Source organism: Myxocyprinus asiaticus, chromosome 28 (assembly GCF_019703515.2).
Source record: "Myxocyprinus asiaticus isolate MX2 ecotype Aquarium Trade chromosome 28, UBuf_Myxa_2, whole genome shotgun sequence".
Classification (NCBI taxonomy): Eukaryota; Metazoa; Chordata; class Actinopteri; order Cypriniformes; family Catostomidae; genus Myxocyprinus; species Myxocyprinus asiaticus.
Genome location: NC_059371.1, coordinates 770,001 through 794,933, shown reverse-complemented (window position 1 = coordinate 794,933; position 24,933 = coordinate 770,001). Strand labels below are relative to the sequence as shown.

Genomic DNA, 24,933 nt, shown 5'->3' with positions numbered 1-24,933 from the left:
AAGGTTAATGTTATTAAAATGAATTGCATTCCAAAATGTAACTATCTGCTAGAATCTCTCCCTGTAGATGTCCCTCTCTCTTATTTTAAGCAATTTGATAGCATAGTGAAGTCCTTCATTTGGAATGGTAAGCATCCCATGTTAAATTTCAGTAAATTACATAGGCCGATTGACAAAGGTGGGTTAGGCCTACCCAAGATTTTATTTTATTATTATGCATTCAGTCTTAGACATTTGGTTCATTGGTCGCTTCCACCTGAGAGAGCTCCTCCCTGATTTTGTATTGAAAAGGAAGTTCTTGCCCCTATCTCGCCACTGCAAAGCCTTTCGATTAAACTAGCTGGAGAGGTTAAGTCGCACCCCGTTATTTTGCATTTACACTCGATATGGACAAAAGTGTCCATAGTGTTTAATTCTGATATTTATTTAAATGTTGTCTCTAGCATATGGCAGAACCCTAAACTATGCATTAATAAGTCCCCTCTCTGTTGGTCAGATTGGATTGTGAGGGGGGTTAATGCACTTGGTGACCTATATGAGGGTGGAGTATTGAGATCTTTTGAAAATTTGGTTCAACATTTTGGGATTCCCAGATCTCAGTTTTATAAGTATTTACAGCTGCGTCACCTGCTCTGCTCTGTTTCTGGGAGTAGCATACACCCCCCAGAGCGGCAGATGCTCTGGAAGTGGTGATTGCTGCTTTTGGGAAGGGTCATGAGGCATCAGTGTATTACTCCTTGTTAATTCAGAGTCTGGGGGACCAAGCTTTAAATTCTCTTAAAAGATTATGGGAGAAAGATTTAAACTTGGTATTAGAGGAGGGAGTGTGGGCAAGGATTCTAAAAAACAAAGTCAAGGGTTCGCCTTATGCAATTTAAGATTTTACATAGATTTTATTGGACCCCCTCTAGATTGTATAGGCTTGGTCTTAATGACACACCCATCTGCTGGCGATGCCATACTGAAGATGGAGACACCATCCATGTTTTTTGGGGGTGCCTTAAGATCCAAAAATTTTGGCTGAAGGTGCAAAGTTTTGTGTGTGATGTGTTGGGCACTCAGGTCTTGTTCTGCCCCAGACTCTGTATTTTGGGTGATAGGGAGGTCATGGATTTGGTAGATAAGCACATGAAGGACTGGGTTTTGACCGGTGTGATGATTGGTAGACAGGTTATTTTGAGGAGTTGGAAGTCGGATGGAGCACCTTCGTTCCCGGAGTGGTGCGCGGAGATGGGGAGGGTGGCTGCCTTCGAGGAGGGGTCGAGTATTAGGATGGGGGTTAGGGAAACTTAAAATAAGAAATGGGGCAATTATTTAGCATTTTTGAGGGAATCTCGAGGTGGGGCGTTGGAGGGAGTAATTTAAAGATTTTTGTTTTTTGTTTATTGATTTTTTTATTATTATTGTACTTGATTATTGTATGTTATTTTATGTTGTTGTTTTAGTTTTCTGTGTGTGTGTGTCTATATTCTATTGACCACAGGGGTGTTCGTGGGGGGGGTCAGGGTGGTTTGAGCGTTTGGTAGGGGGAGGGGATATAGTGGGGGTTTAATGTTAAAAGTTTTTGATTCATTACAACAACATCTATATATTTCTTGTGTTAATTTATGAATCAATAAATAAATTTTAATAAAAAAATAAAACCTCCAGTGCTCGGGCCCTAATAATAATCCTTAGGAGAACAATAGGGCTCCAGACTTTCAGTGCTTGGGCCCTAATAATAATTGTGAATAAACATTCCAAAAACAATAGGGCTTTAGCACCTCCGGTGTAGGCCTCTCGGCCTGCACATTCGGTGCTTGGGCCCTAAATATAGCTGCAAGCAGCGATGATGGGCCCAAGCACCATGGGTCCATTTCCACTCTGTGGCTTTCAGAAAAAGCAAGATTGACACAGCAACAACTCAACATTAATGTAAACTTGTACCCTAAACATACAATGTGTAATAGATATATGCCACCATTCCAGTTTGACTACAACTTCATGTAATTTAATCCATTGCCATGACAACACTATTAAAGCTATCAAGCATCCCTTCAAAATTTTCCATCAGCAGTGTCTAAACAATTTAAGCAATTTGGGTAAATGTAAGATAACTTTTTCAAAGTCTGTTGTAAGTGCCACACTTCCTGCTACAAGTTGGTGGCGCTATGACCGTGACCCACATTAGCCACGTCCATGTGATTAGCACCCCCAAGAAAAAAACTCAATTTTGATCTAAATCACACAATGCACGCAGAAGATATGAGACACTTCCTGTTTGCCTATTTTTGCCATTAATGTAGTGAATCACCATGGCAACACCATTCGATATTTAAAAATCTGTTCGCAATTTAGCATCTTCGATGTCTTGGCATAATGTTAACAGTCTCATGAATCACCCTCTCTCAATTTTTTATTTTCATTTTACATTTTTTACTAAATTAACTTTACATTTTTGCTATAATTTAATATAATTATTTATTGAAAAAAATTTGTAGATCTAAAGATTATATTGCAATGAAATTATTTACCATTTTTATTTATCCATAAACCGGCTTTAAATTAAATTAACAAACGAAAATCATGGCATTAGGTGTTAAGGTAGTCTAAGTAGATTTTAATATGAGCACAGAAGTCATTTAGGCTTGTAATTTCGTTGCAATTCTGTTGTTGCATTTTTTTCTCTGTGTACTGTCAAAATAAATGAAGTACATTAAATTTGAGTCTGCATTCGTTATTCATACGCACAACTGTTTAAATAGCCTTTAAATTAATGTATGGCAAATAAGGACATAAATTAGTTTAGAATACTGCATGTTCCCTGTCTGTCACTCACTCGACATTGTGTCGATGTAGTGACACTTAGGGGTTCGATCTTGAGAGCCCCAATCACCTTTGCTTAAAATAGAAAAGGCCAATGAAAATTGGCGAGTGGAATTTGCATGCCACTCTCCGCCCCAGACATACGGGTATAAAAGGAGATGGCGTGCATCATTCATTCAGATTTTTTCTTCAGAGCCGAATGCATGTGTGTGTGTGTTCGTCCTCTCACCTCTTGCTACGCTGCTGGATTTTTACGGCGCATATCATCGGTCACCCTCGCACAGTTGAGTGTTGTGCTTCCCCTGGGTGCTTCAGCAGCCTGAGTCTGCAGGTGCTAAGAGAGTTTATTCAAGAAAGAGTATATTTTCTTTCTAAAAGAGCTCGTACAAACACTTGGAGGCTTTTTAAAGATGTCCTTCCGCATTTGCGCTACTGGGATGCGGCCGTTATCTCTCCCCTCCGGATACCCACGAACTCTGCCTCGAGTGTCTGGGCGCCAGCATGCCGAAGCGGCTTTCGTGGAAGGGTTGTGTTCTCATTGCGAGAACATGCCCATGAGAACGTTGCGGTTGCGGCTCACTTCCTTCTTCATGAAGCAAGGAGCCACCGCGGCTGCTCCCCAACCTGGTTCGTCCTGGCTGATGCTCAGCCGGCCGGGTCGGCAAGCATCGCGGGCAATCTGGATGTGGACATGGCAGCGTTTCTGCTGGCTCAGCCCCTGCGGACCTCCCATCCCCCAGCATGCTCGTTCTGTCCGGACAAGCTGTCGAGCGATGTAGGCGGTCTGCATCTGGGCGGGTTTAATGTGTTGTTCATGGCTCGCGACGAGGATGAGATGGCAGCCGTGCTTGCCCGGGTGGCTGCGAACATCAGGCTGAAGTGGAACCCTCCACCCTGCCCTGAGCGTTCGCGGCTGGATGATTGGTTACTGGGCTCGAAGCGCGACTCACGGCTGCACCCCGCCCCGGTCCCTTTCTTCCCGGAAGTGTACGAGGAGCTAACGAAGTCATGGAAGGTACCTTTTACTGCCCGTACACACTTCGCGGGCTCATCCACTCTGACTATCCTCGACAGCGGAGCGGCTAAGGGATATGTCGAGCTCCCCCAGGTAGAGCGCCCCGTAGCGGTGCATTTATGCCCGCAGGGCACAGACACCTGGCGTGACCGACCAAAGCTCCCTTCCAAGGGCTGTAAGTTCTCTTCCTCTTTAATAAAAAAGGCTTACAAGGCCGTGGGTCAGGTTGCTTCCACCCTGCACGCCATGGCCATCCTGCAGGTCCACCAGGCCAAGGCGCTAAAAGATCTGCACAATGGTAGGACCGACCCAGGGCTGATACAGGAACTGCGCACTGTGACAGACCTTGCCTTATGTGCAACGAATGTCACGGCTCACGCCCTGGGCGGAGATGCGAGACGCAGATAAAGTCCGCTTTATTGATGCACCCATCTCCCAAGGAAGGCTTTTTGGTGACACCATTGAGGATTTCACCCATCAGTTCTCGACGATGAGGAAGCAGACCGAGGCAATTAAACACATCCTGCCGCGGCGTGACCTGGCCGCCTTCAGACCACCGAGGTCCCGCACCCTGTCTGCTTTTCGCCAGAGCCGTTCTCCTGTGGTGCTGGCCCCGGCTCCTGTACCATCGGAGCCTGCACGCTGGCCTCAGAGAAAAAGATCCTCCCGCAGAAAGCCGGCTCCACCTGCCCGTCAGCCGGCCCACAAGAACCCCAGATGGGCTTCGAGGCAGTCCTGACATATCACTGGGCGGGCTGAGGCGACTACTGACCGGTCTGGCCCGGGGAATCTCTCCAGCCCCATCATCGCCCCAGGGCCAGCGCATGGTGAGTATAACATCTGGAAGTCTTTCCGGTCAATCAGGCGAACGCGAGTACTTCCCGTTCCCTTGTTCTCCGTCGAGAGACAGCCGACGAACAGGTAAGTGTGCTGATCTCTGGGGCCGCTCGCCCACCCCAGTCACCAGGCACATTTGCCCTGGGCTTTCTTCCAGGTGGGGCACCTGCTCTGCCTTGCCGCAAACCACCCTGCCTGGGCACGGTAAGTCCAGTCGTCCCCCTGGTGCTGCTGTCATGGAGAATGGAGGCCTGGTTAGAGCTCTCCATCCCCTCGTGGTGGCTCATCAGGACGATTCGCCTCGGCTACGCGATCCAGTTCGACCAGAGTCTGATCATTCGCCACTGACCACGATATTGATTAGATGCCTGATGTTATCAGAAGAGCTGTGGCCCCGAATAAACACCACCTGATCTATATGTAAAAGAGATGTCATAACTTTACTTAATCGGTTAGCCAGAATTTTTGACAATATTTTTACATCTAGCTGGATCAGGGAAATTGGACAGTAACTCTTACACTCACTTGGATCTTTGTCCTTTTTTAAGAATTAGACTGATCCGGGCTTGTGTCATGGTTGGGGGAAGCTTTCCATTCTTTAATGATTCCGTATAAACTTCTAACATAAGTGGAGCAAATTCTGTAGCATAAAATCTAAAAAATTCAGTGGCAAAGCCATCTGGTCCTGGAGCCTTGCCTGTAGGTAAGGCCTTAATTACCTCATCAATCTCCTCCAAGGTTATTTCAGAATCAAGATAATTTTTTTGTTCAGTTGTCAGTTTAGGGAATTCTAATGGTTCCACAAAGTTCCTAATATCTTCATCATTGGACGAAGATGTGGAACTATAGAGATCAAGATAGAATTCTTTAAAAGCATTATTAATATCAGTGGCCGAGGTAAAAATTTAACCACCAGGTAATGGTAGAAATAAGATTCTCTCTGTTTTATATATCTAGCCAAAGGTTTTCCTGCTTTGTCCCCCGACTCAAAATATAACTAGTATTATATCTGTATTTCAAATGGGTCAGTTCTCTGAGGCTATTAGACAACATTCAGCGCTTCAGCTCTGCCTTGACACTTTTAATATTCTCTTCCAATTCCACAAGTTCTTGTGCTTTGGATTTTTTTGATGAATGAGGCATACTTTATGATCCAGCCCCTAAGAACCGCCTTAAGTGCCTCCCAAGCCACTCCTACAGAGGATACTGATGACCAGTGAAGCGTCAATGTTGCTCTAGGGGGCTTACACACTTTGAGTCCATCAATAGATTAAAATCTCCTCCCAATATTAAATCATGAGGGGTGCCAGTGGCTTGCAACATCCCTTCAAGATCTATAAAAAAAGCCCTGATCATCAACGTTAGGTGCGTAAATATTAGCCAAAATCAACCTTTGCCCCTGAATTTCTGCTAAAACAATAATGACTCGTCCTGATTTATCTTTAATCTGTTTGATAAATTTGAATTGTAGATGTTTATTTATCAATGTAATGACCCCCCTGCTCTTACTTGTGCCAGCGCTAAAGAAAACATGTCCACCCCATATCTTCCCAAATTTTTCAGCTTCCTGTGGGGAAAGATGCATTTCTTGAAGAAACACTATATCATATTTCTTACGTTTAAGAAAAGAAATACCTTTCCTTCTTATTATGGGGTGCCCCAACCCATTCACATTCCATGTGGAGAGAGACAATCCACTCATATTAACAACTGACATTTTGATATAATAGAAAAAATAAATCGTGTGTTAAAAACAAGATTATACAGACCACATTCCAACATTATTACAACAGTCAAACCCCGAACTTACCTCCGAACAAAACAAACAGAAAAAAGAAAAACGTGCACATTAACCCCGCGCACGACAGCGCCAACTGCCGTTAATCCCTCTAAACTGAAAAGGTCCATGTACACATACGAAATCCCCCGCGACAACTTTGCCATCGGATTATTAATTTCCGCTGCTTCTGCACAAATTTTGTAAGGCAACACCACATAACAGAAAATACTTTGTAAAACAGACCCCAGCCAATAGGCAGAATAAACACAAAGAACATGTAGATTCATTCACAGAACTATCTTGAAGGTGTGTTCCTCCACAAAACAAATTCCAGCTGATATAAAGCCGTTCAGTTTCCTCGGACAGATAAACAAGTGTTCAGTGAGCCAGCTGTTATGAGTGCAGCAAATGACGTAATCATTCTAATGTCCCTTAAAAATACTCCACAAAACAAACTCCAGCCAACAGGAGGCGTAAGCACAAAGAACGATCAGATTCATCCACAGCTGATCCGAAGGAGTGTTATTCCACAAAACAAGCTCCAGCCACCAGTCGGAACCAAAAAAAAAAAAAAAAAAAAAAAAAAAAAAAAAAAAAACCACAAAAGACAAAACAGACACCCTGATTTCTCGAATGGTCAAGTGTGTATTGAGCGAGTCAAATTCACTCGGAGGCTGCATAAAAAAATTTTAAAAAAAAGAAAAGAAAAACACCATGACTTAGTCCGTCAACTATATAAAAGACATCCTTTGTGTAGGTATGAAGATATTTTGCAGTCATTCTTAGTGTCCATTCTCAATCTGGCCGGGAACGTCAGTGTAAAAGCGATCCGTCCATGCAAAAGTTTCCTGGAGTCATGCCAAAAACAAACTCGAGCCGCTAGGTGGAACCAACACAAAAAGAAACAAAAATGGCACCAAGCTTCCTCAGACAGCCAGAGTACACAAAGCAAGTTAATCCACTCTGGAGCTACACGAAAAACCCCAAATACCTTACTCACCCATTGTTTTTATAAAAGACAGTGCTTGCTTTGGACACGTAAATACCCTGCGACCCTCCGTTTCTATTCTCAGTTTGGCCGGAAACATCAGTGCAAAAGTGATCTTACGTTTATGTAAGAGTTTCTTACATTCCTTGAATCGATCGCGTTTCTCTCGTCGCATTTGCAAAGTCCGGGAACAAGAAAATATTGTGATTCTTCCAAGAAAGCTTTCCTTTACTCCTCGCCTGGCACAACACGAGATCTTTATCGGATGATCTCAGAAATTTGACCAGAATTGATCGGGGCCTGTCTCCCTCAGCAGATCTGTGAGCTTGCTCAATTTCCAGTTTATGGCCTGTTATGTCGAGCAGACTCGGGAAGAGCTCATCTAGGAATTTCACCATATCTCGGCCTTCTTCTATTTTCCAAATCTTCAAGTTTTTCCAAAAAATGTTCCACGACTATTTTGGACGCGGGCGGATTAGCGGATAATGCCCTTTCCGAAGACTCCAGATAATCGATTCGTTTCTCAACTTCTGACACTCTTGTGACCAACTCAGAGAATTTTGTTTCCATCGCCTTAATCGATTGATGTATTACAGCGAGATCCTCCAAGTCAGCAACAACTTTCGTCAGCATCACCGAGATTTTGGACAGTTGATGCTGGATTTCATCACCCGACGAGCCTTCCAAATCGAGTCCCCGGTCTGCAGGCCCAGAGGTTTCATCTTGAGCATGTAAGTGTCTTTTAATGTCTCCAGAGCCAGAGGATTTGGACTTCTTTGCCATGTTTACCTCAAAGAACACATATGTACTGGGTGTATTGAATCTCACCAGATTATAACATAAAAATAATAAAAAAAACAGCAAAGTGCGCAGAGCTCATAATTCACACGTCTGCTTCTCGCATGGCATCACGTGATCCCCCACCTTTGCATTTTAAATAAACCATAATTGTCACATACTTCAACAGATCATCTTGTATTATTTGGATTTATTATGAAAACGTTTATAAATAGTTTAAATAACAAATGGCATGAACATCGAGGTACCGCAGCTGTGCAAAAACATTGTAAACCGACGTGCGATTGAGCAGGACATTTCATTTTGCAAATCAGTCTGGCTTCGATTCCTCTGTCGTCATTTCCTTTCCTTCCATCCTTTCCTCATTTCATAAAGAGGGTGGAGCAAGGAAACAAGGAAAAGGAACAAGGAGATGAAATAAGGATGCACAATTTCAGAAATGAGAACATATTTCTAAAAAAATGCTATTCATGTCTTTTGGTGTAAAACTGTTTTAATTATCAAAACCTGAGTGCACCTTTAATACATATCATAATGGTATTCTTTGGAACAAACACATATGTGGTACATTTTGTACAACAAAGGTGCAAACCAACACCCTCTAAAAAAAACAACCTTGATTTTTTTAAATTTTTTTAAACAAAATAATAATCCCTCTATCAGCGACACTACATCACATTTGTGGAAGCAGCATGTGTTTGGTAAAGCTTTGATATACAAGAGCTTGCTGCTCTGGCTGGATTAGTTAAGATGGACTGCAGTCTGCTTAAACCTGCCTTCAGTTAACTTTTCAACATTGGAAATCACTTGAATAAAGGCATACAGCCCTGGTTCAATATTTATGATTGAGATATTCATTATAATGCAACTTAAAATTTTAATTCCACAGAGTAGAAATTCGGTCTTGGTCAAATACACAACATCACTCCACACAAACTACACTTCAGAAAGTCAAAGTTAGTTGAAAAAGTTAATATGATGCTGTAACTAACATCCTCTATGGTTGTGGAAAAAAAAAAAACACCATTTTACCATATTCTGAACCATTTTGGCCTGATGTGATTGTGCTGCGATTGAAAGACAATTTTAATTTCATAATAGAATGAAACATTACTGAAAAGCATGTCACCCTCAAGGAGACATTGTTTTAAACGAGCAGGGAAAACATTTGAAGGAAGCCCAAAGTAAATCCCTGAGCACAAGAGGTCACAACAGCACAAACCAATACTGTTCTAAAAACAGTACTGCAAATATGAAAACTGAAGTGTGCTTGCTGATATACAGATGTGATTACAATGAAGTCCTCTTGATTTTATGTCCTGATTAAATGTCAGATGTAAACACATTTAAATGTTTGAGGACCTGAGAGTGTAGCAGATTCTTTAGTCTTCTCACATAGTGAGCAGAGTCGCGCTACAATATTCGAGAAAAGAAAATGTAACAGAGTCCTAGATAACAAAATGTAATAACAAAAGTTTTAAATAAGTGTCAAAATGCATCTCACTAGCTTCTCTAGATGATCAGCATTTAACCAATAAAAAAACAAAGGGTAAGAGACACATGATCATTCTAGACAGACCGATGGAAGCGTCTTTAAAAAAAAAAAAACAACAACTATAAACATAAAAAGCTGAAAATACAACACACTGTTCATTCAGAGATAACTTCCAATGGCCAGTAATATTGGTCAGAGAGTTATATCTTCTCCCTTAGCCTGAAAAAGGTTAACTTTTACATGACGTTCAGTTTTTCTGGGTGTTCCATCTCTAATTCCTGGATACTTGTCATCTTCCTCACTGCCATCATTGTCTTGTTCCTGGGTGTGCCAGTCCCGTTTGAGCGGGGTTAGCTCTGGAGCAATTATATCTCCATCCTGGAACAGACACGTTCACATTATTACATGTACAGCAGTGCTTCTCAACTGGTTTTGGTTCAGTGGCAACCAACACAGCACTAAATAGTTTTTATCGTACAAAATGTAAACAAAAATGCCCTTTAAATAAGACATTCAAATGTATTTATATAACAATTAACTAGTAATATTATCACATCTATGCTAACAAAACTTTTAACATCACATTACATGATTAATAGGAACATTTTCTAAATGCATGAACAAAAGAAGTGCGATTTACCAGCCTAACACATGGAACAAATATTGCACTAGTATTTATATAACCAAGTGCCAGATGAATCTCCACCAAATTATTGTAGAGTTTGATGGGATGCACAGCCTTTGATGCCAAAACAAGAAAAAATATGGAAAGTGTTTTCTGCCTTTTTAAAAGTTGTTAAGCCTATTTATTGAACTAATATAATATATTGCATGATTATACTGTATGATTAGTTTACTTTTCTTATTTGCATTTAGCAATATAGATATAGTTTTTCCCTGCTGTCCACAACCCTATCAGAACAGACCTGCAACCTACCAGCTGAATTGACATGAAGTGAATGTTACCTGTGGTTTAGTGAAGTTCTTGTCCATGCACCATTGGACAAAGTACTTCTTTGCCACTTCAAGACTCTTGTCATCCGTCCTCTTACAGTAAACCCTAATGAGCTGTTCAGCAAAGCGCTCCGGAAGGAGTTTTGACACCTGGAATGAGACCAATGCATCAGGGATGCTGGATTTACACCATGTGTTCTGCCTTCACTAGCCAAAAGAATTGGGAAATGATCAAAACTGCAGTGTACCTGTTTTTTGCAAATCTTGATTGCTTTGTTGGGGTCATTCTTGCAGTAGAAGTGAACGCTGTTCATGGGATTTTTATCCTTCATTCCATAATCCATGTGAATGACCTAATGAATAAAGGAATTAATATGTTAGACTAGATAAAAAAAAATCACAAAGAAAAATCTGAGGACAATTTGTTTCTCACATACACTAACTACAAAGTCCTCAGCCCTGAGGTCACCATTGATACCACTGGGTTTGGAACTGGCCACTTCCTTTTCCCATTCACGCAGTTTTTCCTGCAAGAGGTCACAGAAGTTATTTTTCTATTCAGCACTCAAGTCACATAAATACAATTACAGGAAAAACAAAAAAGTGTCATACTGGATTCAGAAAACATATCAGAAAAGCAACTACTGTATATTTTAGAATAAAACACTGAATAAAACCAAGAAAACAGATGCTTCATAAATTAAAAGATATTAAAAATTGGAGAAATGCAGTTTCTTAACAACATAGTAGATGTTTCTTGACAGAAAAAGATAAACATTTGATGATTCATTGATATTGTAACAATGTTTAAAGTAGGTAAAGTGCAGTGTAAGGGGTATCTGGCTGATCGGGGTACTTAGATTTCAACACAAGTTCATACATAAAATTTGACATGAAGGACACTGTGAGACAAACACTGCGAGACAGCAGCCTGGGTTATAGCATAGTAGTATGCAAATATAAACTAGTATTGGAAAATATAATCTGTTTTAACAATTTTGTCCATATGTTTCGTACCTGTGATATGTCCACATGTGTCTCTGGTGTGGTCTGACCTACACATTTATACAGACGTCTACAGATGATGTTTTGTAAGATGGCTCGAGCATCAGACAGCTCCGGCGAGGACGAGTACAGAATCTGTTCAAAAATATGATCTACAAACACACGTCATAATAAAATCAGCAAACCAGCTAAACACTCTTTATTCAAATAACATAAAACAGCTGAAATTCAATATGCTAACTGAGAATTAACACTAGAGAGAATTAAAATGAAAACATTTAATCATCCTCCCTGACCTGTACATAAAATCCTTAAGGAGAGCCGTTCACACAGGACACGTTCTTGTTCATAATGGATGCAGATTTGTACCATTTGTTAACTTTCATACATTCAGAATTTATTTGCATTTCAATCATTTTCACATTCAACTCTCAATGTTAAAAATTACAGATTAGAATGTAAAACAAGAGATATGGACCTGAAACAAAGACACTTCCACTAACTACACTTATCAATGGCAGAGGAAAGATCAAGGAAGATCAATGACAATTAGTGCACATATTCTGTTGTGTTTTCAATCAAATCAGGATAATTAAAACTATGTCAAAACTTCTGTATATCATCAGAGCACATGGTAATTGTTTTTCACCACTGTGATTCCTGTGTAAGAATATTTACATTGCTGTATGTATTAATTCATAATTCAATTCCAGTTGCCACTCCGGTTTAACGCTACTCATAACTGCCATCTCAAATTTCTTACATCGTTTTAGTGGCTTCAGCCAATCGTTGCATGCATGTCTTCATTTCTGAAATAATTTTTAAAACAAATGTTATATTAAGCAATGTGGATTACAAAATTGGATTACAAAATTGGGCCTACCTGTTAGATTACAGGAGTTTCGAAAAGAGTTCATCTAAGTTTGTAACATTCCATTTTTAAATCAATAAGCATCCCAAAACAAAATTGAAAGGAGCCTTGAGCTTGTGAAGAAGGATCTCACCACTGCATTTCATCTTAAATTCCAACATTTATAATCAAATTTCTCTCCCATAAAAAAAACAAACAAAAAAAAAAACATAAGGGATGTTTGAAGACCAAATCTTTTTTTTTTTACCACAAAAAAAAAAAAAAAAATTATATATTTTGGTTTTGTTTTTTTTGGCAAAATAATTGAGAAATTTGGTTCTGCCTGCTTGTTGTATTAGTACATTAAGACACGTTAAACATTTTTGTGTTAGGTTCTAGGTTTATTAGAATGTCCAATTAATCAATGTCCCGTATTTAGCTGGAAGAAAGTGAGCCATCTGCGATGTGTATTTAACCTAGATTTAATGTCCTTCCTGCAAATATTACACATTATGTAGTGTACATTTGGACAGACAGATGAAGACTGTAGCTCGACTATGCAAATCTTGCTGTAGCTTGCTTATAACTGTGCATGTAAACAAACTTGACTGCAGAATGGATTGCTGTGGACTAAGTCCAGTGACAGGCTTCTGCTCAATGCTATGGAAGTAAAGCAAACAATACATTGACTTATGTCCACTCGTTCATCTGACACAAATGTCTTTGAATTATCTTCATTTGTGAGATTGTCTAAGCATATATTTGTAACTAATTTGATCATGTAATTAATTTGATTATTTTTTGTTTTCATTGACAGCCCTAATTATAAATTAAATACCAAATTACCAAAAATATACCAAAATACCAAATTATTTTTTGTCAACAATCTTTCAGCAAGTAACATTTTCTCATTTCTGGTCTTTAAATCGCATGAAATACACTCAGTGACTGGGTACACATGTACACCTATTTATTGATGCAATTATCTAATCAGCTAATTGTGTGGCAGCATTGCAATGCATAAAATCATGCAGATACGGGTCTGCAGCTTCAGTTGATATTCACATCAACCATCAGAATGGGGAAAAAAGTAATCTCAGTGATTTTGACCGTGGCATGAGTTTTGGTGCAAGACGGGCTGGTTTGAATATTTCTGTAACTTCTGATCTCTTGGGATTTTCATACACAACAGAGTCTAGAGTTTACTCAGAATGGTGCCAAAAACAAAAAACAAAAAACATCCAGTGAGTGGCAGTTCCGCGGGCAGAAATGCCTTGTTGATGAGAGGTCAACGGAGAATGGCCAGACTGGTTCGAGCTGACAGAAAACTACGGCAACTCAGATAACCAATCTGCACAATTGTACTGAGCAGAATAGCATCTCAGAATGCAAACATGTAAAACCTTGAGGCGGATGGGCTACAACAGCAGAAGACTACATCAGGATCCACTTCTGTCAGCCAAGAAAAGAAAGCTGAGGCTGCAGTGGCTCACCAAAACTGGACATTGAAAGAAAGCATTGCCTGGTCTGATGAATCTTGATTTCTGCTGAGGTACACAGATGGTAGGCCCACTGCAGCCACAGCTTTCTGAATCCCAGAAGATCAGCAGTTACAGAAATACTCAAACCAGCCCGCCTGGCACCTAAAATCATGCCACGGTCAAAATAACTGAGATAACATTTTTCCCCATTCTGATGGTTGATTTGAGCATTAACTGAAGCTCCTGACCTGTATCTGCCTGATTTTATGCATTGCACTGCTGCCACACGATTGGCTGATTAGATAATCTCATCGATAAGTAGGTGTACAGGTGTACATAATTAAGTGGTCACCGAGTGTAAAAATGCATTACTTCAGACAAACTTCTCTCAATCATACTGAAAAGACATTATTGGTCGAAAACTACCGGTGAGTTTGGTGTAGGCCTCCATGTCTTCTATAGCTGAAGAGATTGTGAATATCTTGCCAGAGGAACCCTGGATGCAGATATGAGGATCAGCCTTTACGAAGGCTTCTGTAATCCTGACAAACACACACCAGAATATTCACATCAACCTCTGAAGCTGAAAAATGTGCTCGTGTTCGATGATCCTGATACATACATGATCTCAATGATGTTGCCAACTTTGTGCTGATATGCTCGTCGATGGAGGCAGTTACGGGTGTGAAACATGTCATAGAGATTACCAACTTCCTGTAAGGAGTAGAAGAATTCAAACCACAAAATCACATTTGCACATGATGCATTTCCTTTGTTTTCAGTAATCGTTTGGCATCAGGGACTTTTTTTGTTTTGTTTGTCCAGATCTATTAAATTATTCAAAATAAATTCAGCAGTGACTTGAATACAGCTCTTCTAGGATGATGAACATGTTTTCAATTTCTGAGCTCAAAGTCATTTTTATATTTTCTCTCAGGCTTAAAGTAAAAAAAAAAATAATGCGGTGTAACCGTCTGGAGACAAAGTCTCATCAAATGATGAAATTCTTGAAAAAATAAATGTTGGCATGAGAAGTGATGAAAAAGATTTAATTTAAAAAAATTTGTGAAACAATTTTGTTTTAAAATATGCTTAATATATGAATAATTTTTGTCCACCAATCAAAGTCCAATATGTAGGTTGACATTTTGTTGTCATTTTACAAAACAACATAAGACCCTCATGACAGTGTGTGAAGTTTTAAAGAAATATTATTTTGTCAAATTATTAAAAATCAAAATTTTGACATTATGACATTTTGTTCAGGTCATATGGTGAAACCCTGAGAAAACTTCTTGATATTTGTGACAAAAAACTTCATGATATTTATAAGAAATATTTTACCTTGAAAAATGTATTTGAAAACGTTTAAAAATGAATAATTAATTTGTGTACACTTGTGTAAATTTTATATCTTTTACCAACACCACTTTTGGTTACACCACTTTTATTTTTCACAATATATATGTACAGAATCAACCATTATCCCCTTTTAACCCCCACGTAACTTTGACTTCCATCCTCTAAGAATTATCTGTTTGCCAATCATTCAACTAGTTTGGACCCAGCTTTTTGTATATTTATCACCTACTTTAATAACCACCCCATCAGGAGTCACGTGACAGCATGCGAGGAGCGGACATGTGCTAGTTTTAATACTATTTGTGTCATAAACCAGTGAGATTTGATAGGCCCTGATTCTTGGCTGTTCTAGGAAGACAATGTGTCAAAAAATTCAAAACCCTCGGGCTCTGGAAACATTAAAAGACACTTACGTGCTCAAGCTGATTCCCCGAAGCGGCAGGCCGAAAGCCGCGGACTCAGTTCGGACGGTGAACTGAAAGAAATCCGGCGTGAATTGATGAATGTGTCGACAATGCTGATGAAGGTCGTTGCAGACTTGAAGGATCTTGCTGTGATACGTCGATCGATCACTTCCATGGAGACTAAATTCTCTGAGTTGGTTACAAGATTATCAGACATCGAGAAACAGATCGATTATCTGGAGTCATCGGAGAGGGAATTATCTGATAATCCGCTAGCGACCAAGATAGATCTGAAAAGCGTTTTTGGTGAATCTTAATCGACGACACAACGTCCGAATTGTTGGAATTCCTGAGCATGAGGAAGGCTGAGATATGGTCAAATTCCTAGACGAGCTCTTCCCAAGTCTGCTTGACATAACAGGCCATAAGCTGGAAATCCAGCGAGCTCACAGGGTTTCAGCTCGCAGATCCGCTGAGGGAGACAGGCCCCGATCAATTCTGGCCAAATTCCTGAGATCATCTGATAAAGATCTTGTGTTACACGAGGTGAGGAGTAAAGGAAGGCTTTCTTGGAAGAACCACAACATTTTCTTGTTCCCAGACTGTGAATTCGACGAGAGAAATGTGAACGATTCAGGGAATGCAAGGAACTCTTACATCAGTGGAAGGTTACTTTTGCTCTGATGTTTCCGGCCAAACTGAGAATAGATACTAAGGATGGCCTTAGAGGATTTACATGCCCGCAGCAAGCATTGTCCTACATAAAGACAATCTAGTGAGTAAGCCATTTGGTGATTTTCGTGTTGCCGCTTAGTGGACCTGTCTCACTGAACATTCACTTGACTACTCGAGGAAACTGGGTGCCTTTTTCGTTTAGTTTTGTGCTGGTTCTGCCTAGCGGCTTGAGTTTGTTTTGTGTAGAATAATTTCTTCAGGACAGCTTGTGGATGAATCTGATCATTTTGGGTGCTTATGCCTCCTGTTGGCTGGAGTTTGTTTTGTGGAATATTTCTTGCAGGACATTGGACTGGGTTTGACTGCCCGAAGAACTGAACGGCCCGTTTTTTTGTTTTGTGCTGGTTCCGCTAGCGGCTGGAGCTTGTTTTGTGGAGGCACACACCCTCGAGACAGTTAAGTGGATGAATCTACATAGTCTTTTTTGTGCTTATTCCACTTATTGGCTGGAGTTTGTTTTATAGATTATCTTCTGTGGTGTAATTCTGTTTTACAAATTTTTGTATAGAAACACCAGGTCTGAGCAATCCGATGGCAAAGTTGTTGTGGGGACTCTCACAGGTGTACATGGACTGTTTGAGTTTAGAAGGATGGACGCCGGTTGTCGCTGTCGTGTGTGGGGTTAATGCGCACATTTTTCTGTTTGATTTGTTCTGGGGAAAGTTCGGGGTTTGATTGTTGCACCAATGTGGAATGTGGTCTTTACAATTTTAATTTTGACACACAATATATTTTTTCTGGTATGTCAACATTTCAAATGTTAATATGAGTGGATTGTCTCTCTCCACATGGAATGTGAATGGGTTGGGGCACCCCATAAAAAGAAGGAAGGTTATTTCTTTTCTTAAACGTAAGAAATATAATATAGTGTTTCTTCAAGAAATGCATCTTTCCCCACAGGAAGCTGAAAAATTTGGGAAGATATGAGGTGGACATGTTTTCTTTAGTGTTGGCTCAAGTAAGAGCAGGGGAGTCATTACATTGATAATTAAACATCTACAATTCAAATGTCTCAAACAGAGTAAAGATAAATTAGGAAGAGTCATTATTGTTTTAGCAGACATTCAGGGGCAAAGGTTGATTTTGGCTAATATTTACGCACCTAACATTGATGATCAGAGCTTTTTTATAGATCTTGAAGGGATGTTGCAAGCCACTGGCACCCCTCATGATATAATATTGGGAGGAGACTTCAATTTTTTGATGGACTCAGTCCTTTTTATAATTAACATTTTTTATTTATTCAAAGAAAAAACAGAGAAAAACACAACACATACACACCGAATCAACATTTAACCCCCATTAATATCCCTCTCCAAACACCAACCCCTAACGAACACCCCCGTGGTTACATAAAATAATACACACACACAAAAAATAAATAAAAATAATAATTAAATATATAATAAACATACATAATTAAACTAAACTTCTCTCTCCCATTCCCTTACCTGAGAGTACCCCAAAACTGCCAAGTACCAACCCCACCTTCTGATAAACAAGTCCCCAAACCCCAGCCTTCTACCTACCACCTCCTTGAAAGCTGCCACCCTCCCCATCTCCGCATACCACTCTGGAAATGATGGCAATCCGTCCGACTTCCAACCCCTTAAAATAATTTGTCTGCCAATCATAATACTAGTCAGAACCCAATTTATTATATATTTGTCCCCTAAATTTACGACCGCCCCATCGCCCAAAATACAAAGTCTGGGGCAAAGTACAATTTGAGTGCCCAAAACATCACACAAATAACTCTGAGCCTTCAACCAAAAATCTTGGATCTTTACACACCCCCGAAAGACATGGGTTGTGTCTCCAACTTCTGATTGGCATCGCCAGCAGGTGGGTGTGTCTTTAAGACCAAGCCTGAATAAGCTAGAGGGGCTCCAATTAAATCTTGAATTGCATAAGCCAAACCCTTGCATCTCTAGATGCAGACTTGATATTTTTTAGAATCCTAGCCCACACTCCTTCCTCCAATACCAAGTTTAAATCTTTCTCCCATAATCTCTTGATAGAAGTTAAATCTCCGTCCCCAGACTCTGAATTAGTATGGAGTAATACACTGATGCCTCATGACCTTTTCCAAAAGCAGTAATCACCTCTCCCAGGGTATCTGCCGCTTTAGGGGTGTGTGCTACTTCCAAAAACAATACAGAGCAGGTGGTGCAGCTGTAAATACCTATAAAACTGAGATCTGAGAATCCCAAATAGATGACCCAAATTCTCAAAAGATCTCAACACTCCACTCTCATACAGGTCACCAAGTGTAGTAACCCCCTCACAATCCACTCTGACCAGCAGAAAGGGGACTTGATACATAATTTAGGGTTCAGCCATATGCTTGAGGCAACATTTAAATAAATGTCCGAATTAAACCCTCTGGACACTTTTGTCCATGCCAACTGCAAATGCGAGATAACGGGGTGTAACAACTTCTCCAATTAGTCTGATAGAAAGGCTTTGCAATGGCAAAATAGGGGTAAGAACTTCCTGTTCAATATAGAATCAGGGAGGGGCTCTTTCAGGTGGAAGCAACCAATGGGCCAAATGTTTGACACCGAATGCATAATAATAAACAAAATCTTAGGTAGACCTAGCCCACCTTTGTCAATCGGCCTATGTAACTTGTTGAAATTTAATCTGGGACACTTACCATTCCAAATGAAGGACTTCGCTATGCTATCAAATTGCTTGAAATAAGAGAGGGGGACATCTACAGGGAGAGATTGTAGCAGGTAGTTGAATTTTGGAATACAATTCATTTTAATAACATTAACTTTACCAATCATAGATACATGTAATAAAGCCCACCTGCCCACATGGCTCAAAAACCTTTTTATTAAGGGGTCAAAATTATCTAACTAAATCAGACAAATTTGCTGGGAATAAAATGCCCAAATACGTAATGCCCTGTTTAGGCCACTGGAAAGTGCCCGGCTGGAAAGCCGTTACTGGGCAGTACACTGTCAGAGCTAAAGCTTCGGATTTAGACCAGTTGACTTTGTATCTCGAGAATTTAGAAAAGAAATTAATAATTCTATGGAGGCAAGGCATAGATCTAATGGGGTCAGAGACTAATAATAAAATATCATCTGCATAAAGCAAAAGCTTATGCGCCATACCTCCCACCACCACCCCTGGAAAATCATCTTCCCTTCTTATCGCAGATGCTGATGGTTCCAGGGCAAGACAGAACAATAACGGGGAAAGAGGGCAACCCTGCCAGGTGCCCCTGTCCAGAGTAAAATAATCTGAAATTAATCCATTTGTTTGTACCGCCGCTACCAGGTGTCTATAAAGTAACTTAATCCATCCAATAAAACTATTCCCGAACCCGTATATTTCCAAAATCTTAAAAAGCCCCATTCTACCTTATCAAATGCCTTTTCAGCATCAAGTGAGATGGCCACGACTGGAGTCTGATCATTTGCCACTGACCACATAATACTGATGAAACGCCTAATGTTCTCAGAAGAGCTGCGGCCCCGAATAAACCCCACCTGATCTATATGTAAATGAGATGTCATAACTTTACTTAATCGGTTAGCCAGAATTTTTGACAATATTTTTACATCTAGCTGGATCAGGGAAATTGGACGGTAACTCTTACACTCGCTTGGATCTTTGTTCTTTTTAAGAATCAGACTGATCCGGGCTTGTGTCATGGTTGGCGGAAGCTTTCCATTCTTGAATGATTCCGTATAACTTCTAACAAAAGTGGAGCCAATACTGTAGCATAAGATCTAAAAAAATTCAGTGGCAAACCATCTGGCTCCGGAGCCTTACCTGTAGGCAAGGCCTTAATTACCTCACCAAGCTCTTCCAAAGTATCTCAGAATCAAGAGAATTGTTCATCAGTTTAGGGAGTTCTAATGGTTCCACAAAGTTCCTAATATCTTCATCAGTAGACGAAGACGTGGAACTATAAAGATCAAGATAAAATTCTTTAAAAGCATTATTAATATCAACGGCAGAGGTAAATATTTCCCCACCAGCAGATTTCACTGAGGGAATGGTAGAAAAAGACTCTCTCTGCTTTATGTATCTAGCCAAAAGCTTCCCTGCTTTGTCCCCCGACACAAAGTATGACTGTCTTGCCCTGAATAGCCAAAACTTTTATTATATCTGTATTTCAATTGGGTCAATTCTCTGAGGCCATCAGAACAACAGTCTAAACAGATATTAGAAACTTTGTGGAACCATTAGAACTCCCTAAACTGACGACTGAGCAAAAAAATTCTCTTGATTCTGAGATAACCTTGGTGGAGCTTGGCGAGTTAAGGCCTCGCCTACAGGCAAGGCTCCGGGGCCAGACGGCTTTGCTGCTGAATTTGTTAGATCTTATGCTACAGAACTGGCTCCACTTTTGTTCGAATTTTATTTGGAATCATTAAAGAATGGGAAGCTTCCGCCAACCATGACAAGCCCGGATCAGTCTGATTCTTAAAAAGGACAAAGATCCAAGCGAGTGTAAGAGTTACCGTCCAATATCCCTGATCCAGCTAGATGTAAAAATATTGTCAAAAATCCTGGCTAACCGATTACGTTATGACATCTCTTATACATATAAAGTGGGGTTTATTCAGAGCCACAGCTCTTCTGATAACATTAGGTGTTTCATCAATATCATGTGGTCAGGGGAGAATGATCAGACTCTGGTCACTGCCATCTCACTTAAAGCCGAAAAGTCGTTTGATATGGTAGAATGGGATTATATTTTTTAAGATTTTGGAAATATACGGTTTCGGGAACACTTTTATTGGATGGATTAAGTTATCTCATGAGACATTTTTCCTCTGGGCAAAAATCTTTATTTAAAACTGATTGCAAAGATTTGTACTTGTGAATAGAAATACGCCACAGCAGTATCTATAGAACATATATTTTTAAGTCCTCAACCAAAAATAATCATTTATGATAGACCCTTACTGAACAACGCTGCAAAAAGTATCAGGTGCCACGTGACAGCGCCGTCTATGAGCTGCTTCAGTAGCGGTCTGCACCTTATTTACACCTGATGATAATGATTCTAAAAACTTAACTCAATAAACATTAAATAAAAAATTCAATGCGCTGCACTGTTTAGTGAGCTTTCCAGACCAAAGGCAATTAAACAGTTGCCACAGTGCCCTGATTGGATGGGATTAATCTGGCCCTGTATGTTTTTATTCTCTAAAAAGAACCAGCTCATAGGAGTCATTTGTTCATCCTGTATGTTTCTTGGTGTAAACTGTGCTTCCAGAACCACAGTGGGGGGGAAATTCACTAAACAGTTGTGGCACTTTTGTGCGTGGTATTTCTGCGCAAACACCTGCGTCTTATACACTAACCACCCACAATCTATTTAGTCATATACATTCCTTTCCTCGCAAACACACCTTCTTTCGATGTAAATTAGGCTCATTGTAATTTGCGCTTCATTCACAAAATTACCACCAAATGAAACAAGGCGGTAAACCAAGTTTTGTTTATAAGAAATTTGTGTAGATTTATTATCGATTATTTCAGCAGAAATTCATCAAATAATGATCAAATGATGGAGAAGAGTGGTATAACCTGTCATGTATCCAGATGTGCGGTGCAGTTGAGCACACTTTCATGTTAAGAGAGATGATACATGTGTCTGGATCACAATAATGGAATTAATGCTGTTCAGTCCCGGCAGATGTGTCATATGAAGGTGGTCAGCTGCGTCCTCCACTGTATAGTGCTCAGAATTCAGCCTGCAAGATCATTGTGTGTGTAATTTGCGTTCAGCATAGTTCTCTTTTTGAAGTCGTTTCGACAAAGACACTGGGCACCTCCTAAATGCCCTCAGAATACAGACCATCTGCCAGAGCATGCTCCTAATGTTGCTGTACCACAAGGAGCTTGGGCAAGGAGACCTCATCCTCCTGCACCGAAAAGACCTGAGGGACACAACCACCCCATGAAAAAGAAGCAGGGGTAGCTACGTGCTTGCCCTTCAATCCCCTGAGAGAAGTGAGCCCGGTGATAGTTCGCCCTGCCTCCTCTCGTTCAAAGTTATCCCCACTTGTAGTGAGGGGTCTGTTGAAAACAGGGCAAAGTTCAGAGAAATGCCCACAATGTATTCTCACTGCCCATAGGCAGTCAATTCTGTATTCATGTCACACAAGCACTCTAACATGCAAAAAATAATAAAGGCTAAGAGCCCTGTTCAAACAGTGGCCCAATTAATGTTTGCAACACAAGCTTTGAAAACAAAAAATTGTTTTGCACAAAAAATTTCAAAATCCAATAAAGGAGGATTTAAATTCAAAACAATTGGGGAATCCATATCCCCTTCCTGTCACAGGGGCATTTTCAGTGCCCATCCCCAAATGTCCTCAATGTGCTGCTCTGACAGTGGGGATGCTTTCTCATTCACTCCCGATGTGGCATGCTTAAGTAATCTGCGTGTAGATGCTCGGCACAATAGGGAGGGGTTACAGGTTGCAATCTGTGAAACGCTCACCGGCGTTTCAGAGGCGTGTTGCAGTCAAGGGTAATAGAGGGCAGTGGTAGCTCAGCGGTTAAGGCTCTGGGTTACTGATCAGAAGGTTGGGGGTTCAAGCCCCAGCACTGCCAAGATGCCACTGTTGGGCCCTTGAGCAAGGCCCTTAACCCTATCTGCTCCAGGGGCGCCGTATCATGGCTGACCCTGCACTCTGACCCCAGCCTAGCTGGGATATGTGAAAAAGAAGAATTTCACCGTATATGTGCAAAATGTATAATGTGTGATAAATAAAGAAAATTATTATTATAATTATTATTATTAGAGAGCTTGGCGCAGGTCCAACGAGACGAGATCGTCTCTCTGCTGTCAAAACGAGTGAACAATCAGAGGAACAGTCAGGGTTTTACAGCCGCTATTTTCTGGTTCCCAAAAAAGATGGGGGTTTGCGTCCAATTCTGGATTTGAGGGTCCTGAACGCTTACATGAGGAAATACTCATTTAGAATGCTGACGCACCACAAGTTGTTACTACAGGGAGATTGGTTTACAAAAATAGACATGAAAGATGCATATTTTCACATGGGTCAAATCACAAACCACACAGGAAGTTCCTTTGTTTTGCCTTCAAAAGGCCAGGCCTTTGAATGTTCAGTTCTGTCATTCGGTCTGACTCCGGCCCAAAGTGTGTTCATGAAAATTGCCAAAGCTGCGATCGCCCCGTTAAGGGAGAAGGGGCTGATAATCACGGCATATATAGACAATTACCTAATATGTGTGGCAATGGAACAACAGGCGAGGGAATACACGTTAATGTTCGTCTGTCACCTGCAGTCTCTGGGGTTTATAATCAACCATCAGAAAAGTGTATTTACTCTGACTCAAGAGTATAGATTTCCTGGGGCTCACTTTGAACTCAGTCACATTTAAAGCAAAGGTGTCGAAAGGAAGGGTAAAGGCATTTCAGGAATGCCTCTCATGCTTTCATCCCAAAGCGAAAGTGCATTTTTGTTTGTGCCTGCGTCTGCTCGGACTGATGGCTTCTATGATTGCCGTCATTCCGCTGGGTTTATTTATGAGAAACGTTGATATATGGGTACATTCTTTGAACATGGATGCAAAGCGGGGCATGCACAGGAACAAGACTGTTTTAATCTCTTGTGCATGCCTCAGAGCTTTTCAGGTGTGGAGGGATCCAGCCCTGTTAGCCAGGGGCGTGACGTTAGGCGTGATTACAACTCGCAAAGTCATCACAACAGACGCATCCCTCACGGTCTGGGAAGCATTGCTGGAGGGGCGTGGAGCGAGTGGCAAATGGTTAACTTTTCTGAGTCAGTATCATATACATTTTCTTAGTTACTCCCTGTGTACCTCACCCTAAAGCACTTTCTACCTTTCATTCATGGACATCATGTTCTAGTGAGAACGGACAATACTACGGTAGTGTATTACATAAATCGCCAAGGGGGAACGTGCTCCAAGCACCTCCATCAGATGGCCCATATAATTCTAATGTGGGCAGACAATCACCTGAGTTCATTGAGCACAACATATGTTCCCGGGCACCTGAATTTGGGGGTGTATCTGTTGTCCAGACCTCAATTTCCAACCAGGAATGGACAGTGCATCCTTGGGTGATAGAGATGATTTGTGCACAGTTTGGAAGGGCTGCCGTAGATCTGTTCGCTTCGCATGAAAACGTGCAGTGCAAGATGTTTTTCTCGATTCGTGACCTAGATGTGCCCTTGGGGATAGATGCGCTGGCTCACCAGTGGCTGAACGTACTACTTTACGCATTCCCTCTTGTACACCTCATTCCTCATATCTGTGAGGGTGTGCGAACAAGGGTTAAAAATTACATATGTGGTGGCACAATCGGCCATGGCTGTTGGAAATATTCGGAATGCTGAAAGGGGAACTCTGGCACCTGCCGACGCAGAGAGACCTCCAATCACAGGCAAGGGG

The 24,933-nt window shown here is 40.8% G+C and overlaps 1 protein-coding gene across 4 annotated transcripts in view; it reads right to left on the bottom strand.

The window, feature by feature from the left end:
- Positions 1-9,086: 9,086 nt before the first annotated feature.
- samhd1 (SAM domain and HD domain 1) overlaps positions 9,087-24,933 on the bottom strand; it is a 72,271-nt gene continuing 56,424 nt past the window's right edge. For all 4 annotated transcript variants that reach the window (XM_051660412.1, XM_051660413.1, XM_051660415.1 and 1 more), the window contains 7 exons: positions 14,631-14,722; positions 14,435-14,550; positions 11,690-11,829; positions 11,110-11,199; positions 10,921-11,025; positions 10,685-10,822; positions 9,087-10,096 (listed from right to left, as the gene is read on the bottom strand). In XM_051660412.1, the coding sequence (XP_051516372.1) occupies positions 9,911-10,096; positions 10,685-10,822; positions 10,921-11,025; positions 11,110-11,199; positions 11,690-11,829; positions 14,435-14,550; positions 14,631-14,722 (867 nt within the window). In that variant the 3' untranslated portion in view covers positions 9,087-9,910. The remainder of the gene's footprint in view (positions 10,097-10,684; positions 10,823-10,920; positions 11,026-11,109; positions 11,200-11,689; positions 11,830-14,434; positions 14,551-14,630; positions 14,723-24,933) is intronic.